Below are 15,277 nucleotides of genomic sequence, written 5' to 3'. Positions count from 1 at the left end.
TTTTGTTTCCCCTTTGAAAGTGAAGTTGTTATACACTGGTTGCTACAAAAAGGGTACATTTGCTGTATTTACATTATCACCAAACCCAAATGAAGCATTTGCATGACCAACACTCATTCCTTGAGTCCCATAAGCATTTGGGGTGCAGATGCATTACCAAAAATGCTACTTTGTACCCTAGGTATCAAGCCAATGCTGCCATATACATTTCTAGCCATATCAGCCTTCCTCCCGTGGATGGGTGGTAAATCCCTGATTACAACTTAATTACATTAGCAAACAATAAATGCAAATCTGAAAATACAAATTTACCTATTGATCTTCGACAATGCACACCCGATTGGCCCCAAATTTGGTGCCCCTTTCGGTATTTCTTTAGCTTTATTGAAGAAAAAGTTGACTTACAATTGGATTCTCTCGATCCCCTTCACAATCCAAATGCCCCTTGTTGTCCAAAGGGACTAGCAAGTCTTCAATCTGTTTTGCCCCTTGATTTTGGCACTTAATTGGCCTTCACCCACTTCATAGACGATGGAAATGTCCCAGATTCAATGGCTCGCTAGTCCTCCACCTGAATTGAGCTGAAATTCACCTTCAGCCGTAAAAAATCCAAGTCTTGGAGCTTCCAATTTTTGGCACACTTCTCGAGGCTACCTCAGAAGATTCTCCAATGGCTGCAAATTAGACCAATAGCATCTTCTCCCTCTCTCTTGCAGGCTGAATACACTAAAACTACCTCTCTCCAGCCTCTAAAGACGTTTTTCAGTCTTGCATGGGCATTTTTGACAAGTGGCAACCTTCCCAAATGGTTTTTTCAGCATTAGCCATAATTAAATATTAATCTTCGACCTTTAAATACTGAAAATTAATCTAATAATTATTTGGGTGTCCTTAAAAAATAATTTGATTGGCTAGGCAACTTCTATTCCCAAGTGTTTGTGCATCATCTTTGACCATTAGATTGGCGTTAGATACCATTAAACACCACTTCTCTAGTGTCACCAATTGACACTTATAGCCAAATGAATGACCTAGGCCAAGAATTTACACCAGATACTTCCAAGTACCTGTGCAACATAACTTATAATAACTTTTGCCTTTGACATCCATTGATTTCCTTGGGTCCTTGGCTCATAAGTTTATTGTAACCCGAGTTGCATCTCACATGTGCAACATTTACTTAATCATGTGATTAAGAATTAATCCATATGTTAAGTGAGGTTTCAAAAATACATGTCCTCAAGATAACCCTTCCTCTTGAAATCTTTGCAATCGTCCTCGATTGCACTGCCAAATACATCAAAAGCAAAGTACTACGCTGGAATCTCCTTAAGGCATCATAGTCAACACAACATTGGGTAGTGTTGCTCAACCATTTCTTATGCCCAACATACGCTAAAAATTACCATCCAACATAACATAACATAAGACTCACAAAGAATCTTAAAAACATTATCAGATTATCATGTGACATGTCCATTTCTCATCAGCTCAATTCATCTGGCAAAAACAAACCATAGCGTACTATAACCAAGCATAAACCATAGCTAAAACATCAATGGCATCATAACATATGTTGTTGTCCATGGAACTAGATGTAAACCATTGAAAACTGAGCATAATCTGATCATAAACTGATCACTTGCTGATCTGAGAACTGATCACAAGCTGTTGCAAATGTGACCCCAAATTAGTCACAAACTCATTGCAAAAACTGACCAGCAATCAATGCAAAAACTGATCCAAAAAGTGACCATAAACAATTCACAAGCCGATAAAAAACTAAGCTGAAACTAATCATAGTTTTTTTTCTTAAAATTGAGGCAAAATTCATGCCAAATTGATCATAAGCTGATGTAAAAGTATAGTTCCAGTGCCCGTGTGAAACTCATACTCATGTGCATACATCTCACAGTGACTAGTATACTAAGTAGTGACCTCATGGCAAAGATACTGTCAGCGCAGTACCTTGGATGCATAGTGAATACATCCGAGATCCACTACATACGAGAGCTGTCCATAACTGGAGCAGTAGAAGTGCTATCTCCCCCTTGAGCATTAGGCAATACTTTGGACCCTTGCTCCACTGAACTTGACGGAGCCTGAACTAAAGTTGGCTCTAACTGAAAGGCATCTAGGTAAAGCTGCAACAACTGTGGATGGTCTGCCAAGTCATCCTCTTCCATCCATTTGGCATCCATGGGTGAATAATTTTGAAATTTCACCAAGTATCAAAATTTCACCAAGTATCACTTGGAAACTTTACCTTTGACCTTTCTTTCCTTATGTGCCAAAATCTGCACAGGTACCAAAATCTCATCCAGCTCCTCAACCTTAGGTTGAATTTCAAGAGACATATCCTCTGGCACATCACTATGAAAAGGTCTAAGCAAGCTCACATGAAAGGCATTGTGTATCCGCCAGTGTGGAGACAGTTTCAGCCTATAGCATGCATCAATGGTCCTCTTCAACACTTGAAATGGCCCATAGTATCTCATAGACAGCTTTGGATACAATCGCTCTTTGCCCTTCATCTTTTTCAGCTGTGCCTTTTCAAATCGCAGCATTACTCATTAGAAAGCCCTCTCGAAGTACAAACTGATCATGCCTCTGGCCATTGCAAAGCTGATCATAGACATTTCCAAAGTCAAAATCAGCAGCATACTGATCCTTCTTGTTCACAAATATAGCATTTATTTGCAGCCATCAACTCCTTACGTCATGCATCACTTTTCCCACTCTTTCTCTGCAATTTGTTCCTCTTTCCAGCTCTATTTTCAGATCTGCCCTGATTTTCAGGTTTATTTTCAGATTTACCCTTTTTCTTAGCCTTTTCCTCTTTGACATGTGATTTGGCATCATCATCGTGGAATCATGCATCCTTTTCACACAGCAATGTGTCGGCTATAGTAGTAGTTTCTATAAGGTGAGACATGCTGGAAATAGTGGACTTAATGCAAAAATTCCGAATATCCTTTGGCAAACCACACATATACTTCACTTGCTCATGGAGGGGTACTGTGCGATAAGAAGTAAGTGGCAATAATGCATCCCAAAATTTCTTATTATACTGATCCAATTTCTTACAGTCTTTGGAATTCAACTGATTCCAAGTTGTCATAATGTCTACTTCAAAGGTACTTGTCAATCAATTTGAAGCAAACATTTGCTTGAACTGGACCCAAGTGGTAGGTGACTTCCCTTGAATAAGAAGCGTAGACCACCATTGCAATACATTTCCCTTCAAAAATGTGACTGCCTTGCATATCTTAGATGCCTTTGTCAAGTTGCCTCCAGAATAGGCTGCATCAAGTTGCTGAATAAAAACAAGTGCTTTCAGCCTATCTTGTGCACCACTGAAAGGCTCAAACTTCACGCTTTTGCCACCTTCATCACAGTCCTTCGGTGGACCTATGGGAGTCAAGTTATCATAAATGGGCTGCTGCAAAAATGGTGCGTTGGCTGTATTTGCATAAAAACCAGCACTATCTGAAGCACCTACATGACCGGCATCAAATCCTTGTGCTCCAACAGTCCCTGGGGGTGCCGATACATATCCATATGACCCACATTGTGCCCCAAGCATCATGCCTATGCTGCCATACATGGGGTTAGGCATTTCACTTGCATTACTTGGATATATTGGGTGTTGTGAGCCATGCATTGGCTGCTGCATACCATAGGGATTTGTGCCATACATTCCCGTATGTGGTGCCTATCCAATCATAGCATGAAAAATGGTATCACCACCAAAGTATCCTTGTTGTCCCATGCTTGCATGTGCATAATTGCCTTGCTGTCCATGTTCCCATGGATTGGCACTACCAAGTTGGCCATGCATTTGCACTTGTTACCCCACGCATACCAATTGTTTGTGCTCATTAGGCATTTCGGGCTCTTCTAAAGAATGCTTAGGCATTTCCTTCAGTTCTTGTGGCTGTCCCGAAGCTGTAGAAGGTGTCTTCTTCTCTTTGCCTTTGCTGCCCTTCTGTGGGGCATTCAAGAATCGAGTAAACTGGGGATCCTTTCCCAATTCAGCAAAAAGATTCGCTGCTATATGCATTTGATCCTTGAAGCTATCATCAAATTCTTCAGCCCCTTATTGGTCATTAGCTGTTTTATACATTGAAGTGCCAACATTTGGGCCATTTCCCACATTTTCAGCATGTTGTCCATGTTGAGAACCATGCCCAACATCAATCATTGCTCACCATGTGCTTGACTAAGGAGTGATACATCCTCTCCACTTGATCCCATATCACCATGTGAAGGCATGCTTGCTGTAATTCACTGCTGAGAACAATTTCAGCAATAATGCAATAGTCCCAAGTTGCAATCAAGTACCACGGGCCCACCAATTCAAAGGATTTGATGGTATCTCGGCATGGAACCATGAAACCAGTCTTCCTTCTGTGGATGGGTGGTAAATCCCTGATTACAACTTAATTATAGCAGCAAACAATAAATGCAAATCTGAAAATACAAACTTACCTATTGATCTTGGACAATGCATATCCGATTGGCCCCAAATTTGGCTCCCCTTTCGGTATTTCTTTCCCAGATTCACTGGTTGGCTAGTCCTCCACTTGAATTTAGCTGAAATTCACCTTCAGCCTTGAAAATTCCAAGTCTTGGAGCTTCCAATTTTTGGCACGCTTCCGGAGGTTGCTGCCAAACCCTAATTTTTGTTGTAAATTAGGGTTTACAACAGAGAATTTTGTAATTTCTCAGCCTCCAAGGGTCCAAATGCTAAGATCTTTGGAGCAAGGCTGCGAAATGGCTGGGAGATGAGATAGAAAGCCGTAGAGAGAAAATTTAGAGTTTTATTGTGAAGAATGATTGAAAATTAGTCAAATGCAGTAGTTGCCATGGCACAACAACTTGTAGATGCAAAGAACTGAAGAAAATCAGTCATTTAATGCTGCTGCCCTATCTCAACAGCGTGTAGATGTTGTCACTTGTTGTTGATTGCTCTTCTCTTGCCCTTGAGTGCCTCAAAAGATCCTCGAATGGCTGCAAATCGGACTAGTATCATCTCCTCTCTCTCTCTTGTAGGCTGAATACACTAAAAATACCTCTCTCCAGCCTCTAAAGACGTTTTTCAGTCTTGCATGGGTGTGTTTCACAAGTGGTAGCCTTCCCAAATGGTTTCTTTAGCATTAGCCATAATTAAATATTAGTTTTTAGTCTTTAAATACTGAAAATTAATGTAATAATTATTTCGGTGCCTTGAAAAATAAATCTAACTGGCCAATAATTAAATTGGCTAGGCAATTTCCAATCCCAAGTGTCTCTGCGCTATCTTTGATCATTAGATTGGCATTAGGTACTATTAAACGCCACTTCTCTAGTGTCACCAACCGACACTTATAGCCAAATGAATGACCTAGGCCAACAATTGACACCAGATACTTCCAAGTACCTGTGCAACATAACTTATAGCAACTTTTGGCTTTGACATCTTGTAATCTCCTCGGATCTTGGGCTCATAAATTTACTCTAATCCTAGTTGCACCTCACATGTGCAGTATTTACTTAATCATGTGATTAAAAATTAATCCACATGTTAAGTGAGGTTTCAAAAATTCATGTCGTCATGACACATTGAGCCTTGCACACCATGCATTTATTGTTGCATACCATAGGGATTTGTGCTGTCACCAGGTTGTGATACTTGTTGCAGTTGCTTTCTCTATTTACTTATATGAATATTTTATTTTTCTTTTCTTTAGTTGCTATTGCTTTTTACCCTCAGAGTTCTCTTGGATTAAGCCGAGATCTTTGCATGGTTTGAAGAGGCAGCCATAGGGACAAATTGGACTAATGATTTGTTTGAGCCTTAGGACCAGTTTCATATTGAATAGGCACGGAGAAATAGAATGCCAGTGGTTTAGGACTGTGTGCTTAGCCACTGGAGATGGTGCATGACAATGAGCCTAGCTAAGACAAAAGATGCACATGTGAGAATGCTCATGGAATAAAAGTCACCGTAACTGAGCCACATTACACTTTTTGATGTGGTTGCAATGATAAAAGTTGCTCAGAACAACTTGAGGAATGTAGGGGTCACCATCCCTAAAATTTAGGGAGTTACTATTTTCGGACCTCAGATTCTGTTTGTGTTATTATCTTCATTTTTGCACAAGGATTAATTCTTTGGTCTATACTGATGTTAAATTTCGCACCGATCATGGAGAATTTTAGACCGATATGTTTAAACGGGAAAATTGTTACATGTATGCCATGTGGCACAAATTCCCAAAAGAGAGAGAGAGAGAGAGAGCATTAAAAAAACCGTGATAGGCATAAGAGGCAGATTTGAGAGTGAAGTTTTGAGGAGCTGAGGGTAGATTGCTGCAAGTATATCAGCTATGGAGAGTACTTCTTTGTCTCTGACTCATGTACGGAGGTAGAGCTTGCTCCCTTTGGTCAACTCTCTCTCTATTCTCAGAGGAAATGCTTTGCATGATGGGCTGATTCCATCGAAGGTACAATTTTGTGTTTTCTTTGCACTTTTGCTGCTGAGGTAAGAGCCTCACTGTCCAAGGTCAGGAGCAGCTGTTGGCTTCTCCAATGCAAGAACTAAAGAAAGTGATGACCATGCCACACAGGTATAGGGGTTTTCAGCTCTGATTTAGTGCTGTTTGTGGGACCTGCTGTAGATACAATCAGAGAACCAATTGGGCTAATTGCCCCTTGAATTTCACCTAGGACTTGCTCAAATGAAAATCCAACTGGCCCAATGTTGCCCCAACTTCACAATGGATGGGTTGGCATCTGAAATCCTTGAAAATTCCACAAATTTCAAGTGTTGATTTTAGTGTACAATGCCTTCTACTAATGGCAGGGCTCTCAAGGTGGCTGCTAAATCTTAATTATTACTGTAAATCAGGGTTTACAATACAAATCCTCTTGCTGTCCACCAAATTTGGTTGTGTTAAGTTCCAAATGGTTGAGATAAGGTGAGATCTTTTGAGAATGGGAAGCAAGAAGTGAGTGAATGCCAAAGAAAGAAAATTCAGAGGTTCTTCGTAGAGAATCCCTCTAGAATGGCTATTGCCTGTCAAATCTGCCCAAGATGCAATTGCCTAGGCTGTCTAGAATGGCTGTTGCCAGCCTCTAGATGCTGTCGCCAATCCCTAATGGTTCTTCTCTTGCTTTTGTTTGTCTTTGGGGGGTTGCAGATGGCTGTCGGCTGCAGCCAATTGTAGTATTTTGATCAGAAATCTGATTTGCAGCATCCTCTCTCTCTTCGCCCAAAGTTGGAAACTGATAAGAATGCCCTCCAACAGCCAAAAACGTTTTCTTAGTTTGCATGGGTATTTTTGCAAGTGACAGCCTTCTAAATCCAATTTTCAGTATTAGCGTGCCAATGAATTAATTTTTAGAATTAATTAATCGTGAAAATTAATTTTAGTCATGCTGATCGTGCCCAAAATTAAATGTACCCATCCATAATTAAATTGGTTAGGCCACTTGCAACTTGGAGTGGTCCCCAACCTTTGTTCAAAGTTAGACCAGCATTGATTAATTAATTACTTAATACTAATCCCTACTGTCACGCTGACACTTATTGGCCAAACAACTATTCTAGGGTCCAATCTGACACCAACTGACCAACAAACCCAACCGGTATTACTTATCATAACTTTTACCTTTGATACCCACTGCATCCTTAGGGTTCTTCGCTTGTTAACATGAAATGATTGCCATGTGCTTAACAACCTGGCACATTTGATTAGTAACTTAATCAAATGTTACTAGCGAGATTATAGCATCTCAAAATTTCATGTCCCTGTGACACCCTCCCTCTTTGAGCTGTTCCTCCTTCCTTTCGTGCATGCGTATGTACGTGTGTGTATCTATTTGAGATAGCTCTCTAGATCTTTTTTTGAAAAAAATCTTCAATATATCTATTTTTGAATTTCCCGTTCCCAAAATGGGACCTCCCCCATTCTAGTGGTGTTTCTCATTCCTGTTTTCCGTTTACCTTTCCAGTTCCAGGTGGCTATGGAGCAGCCCAATATTATTCTCTGCCCCCATTCTGTGAAAGGGACAGGTTCATTCACACTGTTAAAAGGTTTTTTTGAATCAACATAGCAATAGCTCCTTCAGTTTTTTTGATGAGCTTCTTCAACAAGATCTTTGGCAATGTGACTGTCTCTTAATGTGAGCTACGTTGATCTTACATAAGGAGCATGATCATGTGACAAATTCTAGTACTTTTTAAAAATTATGGCACATGTCAGCATATTTCATTTGATGCGATGCAGCCATCAAAGAACATTATGATGTATAAATAGGAATGGAAAAATTTAACTAGTAGGTGCATTCTAGAGCTGATGGAGGTGTTGATTTTTCCCTTCCAATGTAAGCAGGGCAAATAGATACGAGCTCAACATAGGTAGGTAGAACCTTGGATGCTGATTTCATATTAGTAACTGCATCTGAAAAGCCACTGAAATGCTCACATCTTGTTTATTACATTTATGATGCCCCATCAGGTACCTTCGGTGGTTGCATCACCGACATATTATGTTCTACATATTGTGCGTGAGGGTATCACCTTTTTAGCTTCCACTAAGACAGAGATGCCTCCTCTCTTAGGTCTTGAGGTACCATGGTCCTGTTGAAGTGTATAAAAAGATGGTTAGTAAGGTTTTATTTACATGATGCTGATTTTGTAAGGTGCCCAAATCCAAAAGTTTCTGTGCAGAGTTGCAGATGTTCTTTCAGAATACTTGGGAGGATTAACAGAAGACCTCATCAAGGACAACTTTGTTGTTGTATATGAGGTACAAACTTGTATGCGAGTTATTGCTTATTCTGGACAGACAAGTTAACATTTTTCCGTCAAGTAGAAACCATAATTAGATTAGAGTCATTGTTTTTGTCTTTCCATGTTTGTTGAAGTTGATATAGCATGCATGCATAGGCCAGTTAGGTTTGGATTGCTGCTCATGAAGTTGTACTCATGTCTTTCAGCTTCTTGATGAAATGATGGACAATGGTTTTCCTCTTACAACCGAGCTGAATGTTCTTAAAGATATGATTGCCCCACCAAATATTGTGAGCAGAATGTTGAGTGTAGTTACTGGGGGGTCATCAAGTATGAAAAGCACTCTTCCAGGTGCTACAGCCTCAAATGTGCCTTGGCGAGGGAATGATGTGAAGCATTCAAACAATGAGATATATTTTGATCTGGTAGAAGAGATGAATGTTATTGTTAACAGGTTCATACTTCTCTCCTGGTTGCAATTTCTCTTAAATGAATGGACTGTTAATATCAAGTAAAAATTAGAGACTTTAAGCCTGTATGGAGTGTTACCATGATGTATCAATCGAGTGATGCAGCATTCAATAAGATGGGCACCAGTCATGCTTGGCTTATTTACAAAATTGGATTGTGATTGTCTACTTCCTTACCAATAATTTCTTCTGGGTTGAAACTGATGATGATTGTTGACTTGAAGCATGTGCTTGACCTAGAACTGACCCTAGTTCCTGTTATGCCAGCCACTCACACATTAATGGATGACTGCTCTTAGGTCTCTTACTTTCCAGCTATGGTTGATCTCTGGGGCCAAGTCTGCTGGTGGCTTGTGGCTGCTACCCTTGTTAGTGCATGTCATTCGTCCCCAGTGCAAGTACATGCTCGTGTGGAAAACTCGTGTGGCAAGTCTAGTAGCACATTATGGGCTCCCATATGGAGAAACCATCTAGTTTGCTGGCACATTATGGGCTCAAGGCATGTTCACATATGTCTACACCCTTGATGATGAGGCTGGGTCTTGTGGATGACTGCCCCTATGGATGGATTGCCGTCGAATCTTGATCTCATTGATGTGTACTAGTATGGTTATAGGGAGGTTGCATGGACTGCCTTACATGGGATCAAAACTTCCAAACCTCAAACAAGACTGTTGATAATGATGGTGTCACCCACAATTGAACTTTGAAGGGTGGCATAGGAAAAATTTGGAATGGGTGGTGAAGCGGGGTAACCAGCAGAAAGTGCAGGCCATTTGTTAGCGATGCTAGACTACCAAGAAGGTTCCAAAGAAGCAGCAGTGATTTTACGGGATTCAGAAGGGCTGTTGGGTTATTGATGGGGCTCATGGTGTACCCATTGGATGGACAAAGACATGAAATAGGAGCTGTCACATTTATAGTGGAATGTGTTTGCCTCTTGGTGAGGAGTGGGCCAGGGTGAGGGAGGGAAATTAAAATGTTGATACTTCAGTCAGTTCCTTCAAAATTGAGAAAACTTGATAGGTTACCCTAGTGTGTTTGCAAGAAGTTGTAAAAAATTTACCAAATCAGCATGTTACGCAAGGGTGTTTGTAAGAAATTACCGGGTTACCCAAAGGTGTGCACAAGAAGTTAGAATGTTTGGGTTAGGAAGTTTGGGGTCTAACAAGGTAAGCTGAATGCAGAAGTTATTCTTGTTCTTGTACTCAAACAAGGAAATAGGAAGAAGAAATGTTGCACAAGTATTGATAAATGACAGGAAATTAGGAGTTTTGGGGTGTAACAAGGGAAGCTCAATGTTGAAGTTATTCTTATTCTTGTAATCAAACAAGGAAATAGGAAGAACAAACTTCTCATGAGTGTTGATAAATGATTCTAGCCATAGACACATGTAAAGAGATCGAGACAGCTTGAGGGTTGAAGATATCACCATCGAAGCTTCCCAAAATGGCATTTCACTAAGCCAAAAGGGAATTAGCGATTCCAAAGGTTTTTGGAAACTTGTGTTCTACTGTATGTGAATTGGGAGAATACATACCCCTGTTATCATACATGTTTTTGCAGTTGACACCTTCATTTTCAGCTTATTTACCTTCCATTTTGAGAATTCTTTTCATCTCTCTTCAGCCTTCAGTCTTCAAGCTTGGAAGTTGGCTCATCCTCCTCGTTTCAAGCTCCAATCTTGCTTTCCTTTTGGTTTTGTACAATGTGCATGAAGTGACACAAGGGTGTGGCAGAGATCAAAGGAGTGGAAAGTATGTTTGTTGCTTCTGTTGCTGTGTTCTTAGGATGAGGAGCATGACACAAATCAATGACCATCTCTGCCCTTCTGAGTGGTAAAGTTTAACCAGAGCCTGCTTGCATATGTTTTTGCAAGCTTAGAGCTATGGGGAATGCCTAACAATGTTTGAGAGCTGTTAAGAGAATTTATAGTACTAGAGAGGTGGCTCACCCTGACTGATTATGTTTTTGTTCCAAAAAGCGGTAAAGCATTGAGAGGTTGGTGGCTGGGGTTGTATTGACAACCATGTGGATTTGGATGCAGATTCAAGTGCAGCCACATTTATGGAGCTTCCCATGGCTATGCGAATGTAGATTCAAGTGTGGGCACATTTATGGAGCTTTCCATTGCTATAAGACTCATCTATCTTGTAGGGTTGGTCATGGTGATAGGAACTTATTCAGAAGCACCTCTTGGTACAAAGGCAATAAAGTAATCATTAAAAGAGCAACAAAATTTTTAAGTTCACTTGTGAGATCACAATACAGTTCATATAGTGTGCTATCCCATTTCTATTGCATGTATAAGCTAGTGGATAAAGATGGTCTGAGCCGCTAGTTGGATTGGATGTGACCCAATATATGAGGCCTTGTGCAAGAGAGCTTGTCAAGAAAAACAAGTTGTAGAGGTGGATATCCTATGAGAATGTGCAAAGGATCAGAAGTGAGAAAAAGATAGTACGAACATTGTCAGAAAGTGACAAACACAAGAAATGTACTTGGAATGTAATCCATAAGATGAAGCATGAGATGTGAAATACAATACCACTAGATTACTGGCACAATGATCACCAACAATAGTGCCTCTAGTTTTCCTCTCTCCAAGGATACAAGATGATGTGATATAATGATGAGAGTGAAGTGGGGCATATATAGAAGCCATAGGAAGAGACCTTAGAGACTCGGGATGAGACCTTAGATAATGGAGCAAATCCTAAATGAGTTGCTTGGCTGTCTATAATAGACATCTAATTCTAAGCTAAACACAATATCCAAAACCCATGATATGTACCAATGTCCAAAATATAAGAGTATCATGTGGAAAAATTCTCACTTGGATAGTTTTGTAAAGAATTACTCTCATCTTAAGAGACGTAAGATAATATGCAAATAATTTGCATGCTCCAATAATTTGCTATGAGTAAGTATGCAATCAAGAAAAATGACTAACCACTTCCCAAGATACGAACGAAATAAATCATTCATGCCAAAAATATTGATAATGTCCATATCATATCTGAAATATAGTTTTCGGGACATCCTCTAAAGCTATCTGTATCTAACGGTAACTAGGCTTAAGATCAATCTTGGTGAAATATTCACCGCAAAGTCAATCTATAAGGTTATCTATTCTAGGTAATGGATATTTATTCTCGGTGGTTACTTTATTGAGACCTTTACAAACAACATAGAAGTGCATTGTGTTATCCTTATTTTTAGTGAGCATAGACGTGCTGCATGGAGATTTACTCGGCTTAATAAAATCCTTAGCTAGGTAATCATGAGGCTGCCTAGCTATCTCATTCTTTTTTTTTTTGGGCTAAACCTATAAGGTTGCTAAGAGATGGGATGGCTATTGGGAACCTCTCGACCCTATGGTTTGATGTATCGCAAGATAGCGGAGATCCATTGGATAATTTGGATGGAAAGACATCTACATATTTGTGTAGAATCAGATCCAAATATTTACTGATATTTGAATTCATATTAATATTATTATTGAAAGAAATTAAATTGTATTGCAAATTAGATGATTAAATGTTTTCAATGAAACAAATATAAGCAACAACATTTGGATCTATAAACATCTACTAAATTCGAAAGATGATATTAAATGTATATTAGCTTCTGTGATGCTACTGAGGGTAAATAGGCCTCGATCACATCAAGTTTAAAAGAGAGTACATGAGTTTTATAGTCAATGTACAAAGAGAAATATTTATAAGAAATCCATAGAATACCAAGAATTACATTGACATGGTCAAGGCTCATCAGTCAGAAGTCGAAGATCTGATGGGGCTACTGGATCAAAAGATTCAAACTTTGTATCATCTAGTTGTAACGATCCATAGTAGGGCTCTTCGTATAATAGACATGGTAAGCTTAGTCAGCGGGTATGGTGTGGAGGTGCAATCTCTATTCCAAACCGAGAAGAAAGAAAATTGTAAGTAAGACTATTATGAAACAAAATTGTAACTTATTGGCCATTAATATGCCTTAATGACCTTTCAAAGATCATGCAGACTAAATGTAATTTTATTTTATGAAGCAACAATTGTAACTACTTGCATTAACAAAACAGTCTTCGAATAAAAATTTAGAAGAGATACTTGGAGCTTCTACAATATTTATTGAAGCCTTTGAAGTAGACTTCGCCTTGTTATTTTAGGGATACTCTTTGTCGCCATAAAAGTGGCTTGTTTGATGGCAGACAACGTAATGACCCTTTAAGCGATTTTCGCTACGAGTTATGTTGCGCTTACTATTCCTTTTTTTGCGTAACTCCAAAGGTGACTAATGATTTGTTGCTGAGTTAGAAGATTTCTTTCGCTTAAAGGTGGAGGCATCTTAATGGGAATCATTTGTTGACTGGCTACTGCTACTCGCAGCTAAAGTATATAAATTTTTTTTGGTATACTTCTAGACATTCTCTATTGAATGTAACGAATTGTGAAGCACCTCGTTCTTGTAGTCTGGTGGCAATCCAAAAGGATTTCATATATAGAGTAATGTCCAAGGATCACCCAAAGCTTTTGTTTTGTGAAGATCTTTGAATTCTTGTGAATATGAGTCCACTCAATGTCTTCTTTTCTATATCCACCTCAAATAATTTATGAAAATTTTCAATTGGGTTGTTAATTACAAAACGCTTTTGAAAAGCAGGTTGAAAATCTACCCATGTTTTTGGCTTGGGACGTAGTCTCGCCCACTAAGAAAATCTACCCATTTGTATCTATCTGATATGTTGAGCATTATTGGACCAATACAAATCAAAGGAAGCCGTCCATTTGGCTAGCCATGAATCAATGTTCCTCTCGTCACATTTTTGCTTTTTCCCTTTAAAGGAATCAGGTCGGAATTGAAGAGGCAATATCCTCATGGATGTGGGCACAAATGGAAAATGGGGTGACACAACTCCTTATCATATGCAACAACCAATGCATGGAGTGCAAGGCCCAAGGTTATTATATGATTGGTAGTATTCATAATCCCATGTATAACAATGTTGGCATGATGTTGGGGCATAAAGTGGCAAGTTTGGCAATGTATATATGCAGCCTACAGTGTTTGGGGCTCATGGTATTAATGATGGTTATGCAAATGCTCCATACAGTGTTAGTCATGAGGATAAATGCAACTAGTAATGTATGCAATGTATGGAAAAATGTATAATGGTATGGCTTATAGTATGCAAATTCCCATGCACAGTCACATTACAATGGTCCAAAGTATACAAACAGGAATGTTTCCTAATGCATTTGGTGCTCCTAGTATGTCAAGTACACATGAAGGGCTAGTCAATTGGATGTAATGTCGCATATTAATTAAGTTGGAATTGCAGCAATGCGAAAGTATAAAGCATCTCAATGCTCAAGGAGAAGAAAGGCCTACAACCTAGTGGAAGTTTGAGGCAAGTAAAGTTAGAGGTAAAGTTTCCATATGTTTCTTAGTGAAACTTCAACATTGCTCCATCAATAGATGCAAAGTGGATGGAAAAGGATGACTTGGTATACCATCCTTAATTGTTGCAGCTTTATCTAGATGCCTTTTAGTTAGAGCCAACTTCAGTTGGGGCTCAGTCAAGTTCAACAGAGTAGGAATCTAGAGTATTTCTTGATGCTTAAGGGGGGGGGTAGTACTTCCACTCCTCAAGTTGTGGATAACTCTCGTATGTAGTGGATCTTGGATGTATTCAACATACATCCAAGGTACTGTGTTGACAATATGTCTGCCATGGGATCACTGCTCAGTGTACTAGTCACTATGAGATCTATGAAGATGAGTATTGTTGCTATTGTGGCTTTGAGACTATACTTTTGCATTAGCTTGGGATTGGTTCATGATTAGTTGGGCATGAGCTTTTGCCTTAGTTTTGAGATCAAATTCTGATCAATTTCAACCCAGTTTTTGATCCATTTGAGAGCTGTTTATGGTTTCTTTTGGGATCAATGTTTGCAATCAGTTTGTGATCAGTTTGGGATCACATTTGTAACATTTTTTGAATAGTTCTCAAATCAGCAAGTGA

General features: G+C 39.3%; 1 protein-coding gene across 3 annotated transcripts in view; it reads left to right on the top strand.

Annotated features, from left to right (window-relative positions):
• ZIP4 (Clathrin adaptor complexes medium subunit family protein) overlaps nt 1–15,277 on the top strand; it is a 77,680-nt gene that overhangs the window by 32,967 nt on the left and 29,436 nt on the right. For 2 of the 3 annotated variants that reach the window (XM_087683434.1, XM_087683441.1), the window contains 3 exons: nt 8,505–8,615; nt 8,706–8,795; nt 8,986–9,233. In XM_087683434.1, coding sequence (XP_087539560.1) covers nt 8,505–8,615; nt 8,706–8,795; nt 8,986–9,233 — 449 coding nt within the window. Of the gene's footprint in view, nt 1–7,998; nt 8,405–8,504; nt 8,616–8,705; nt 8,796–8,985; nt 9,234–15,277 lie in introns of all 3 variants that reach the window. The other variant, XM_087683450.1, reaches the window with a different exon arrangement.

Source organism: Lygodium microphyllum, chromosome 1, assembly GCF_053477565.2.
Source record: "Lygodium microphyllum isolate KBCC chromosome 1, Lygodium_microphyllum_v1.1.10, whole genome shotgun sequence".
NCBI lineage: Eukaryota > Viridiplantae > Streptophyta > Polypodiopsida > Schizaeales > Lygodiaceae > Lygodium > Lygodium microphyllum.
Note: the sequence above shows the minus strand (reverse complement) of the source record. Positions and strands in the feature narration are given on the sequence as shown.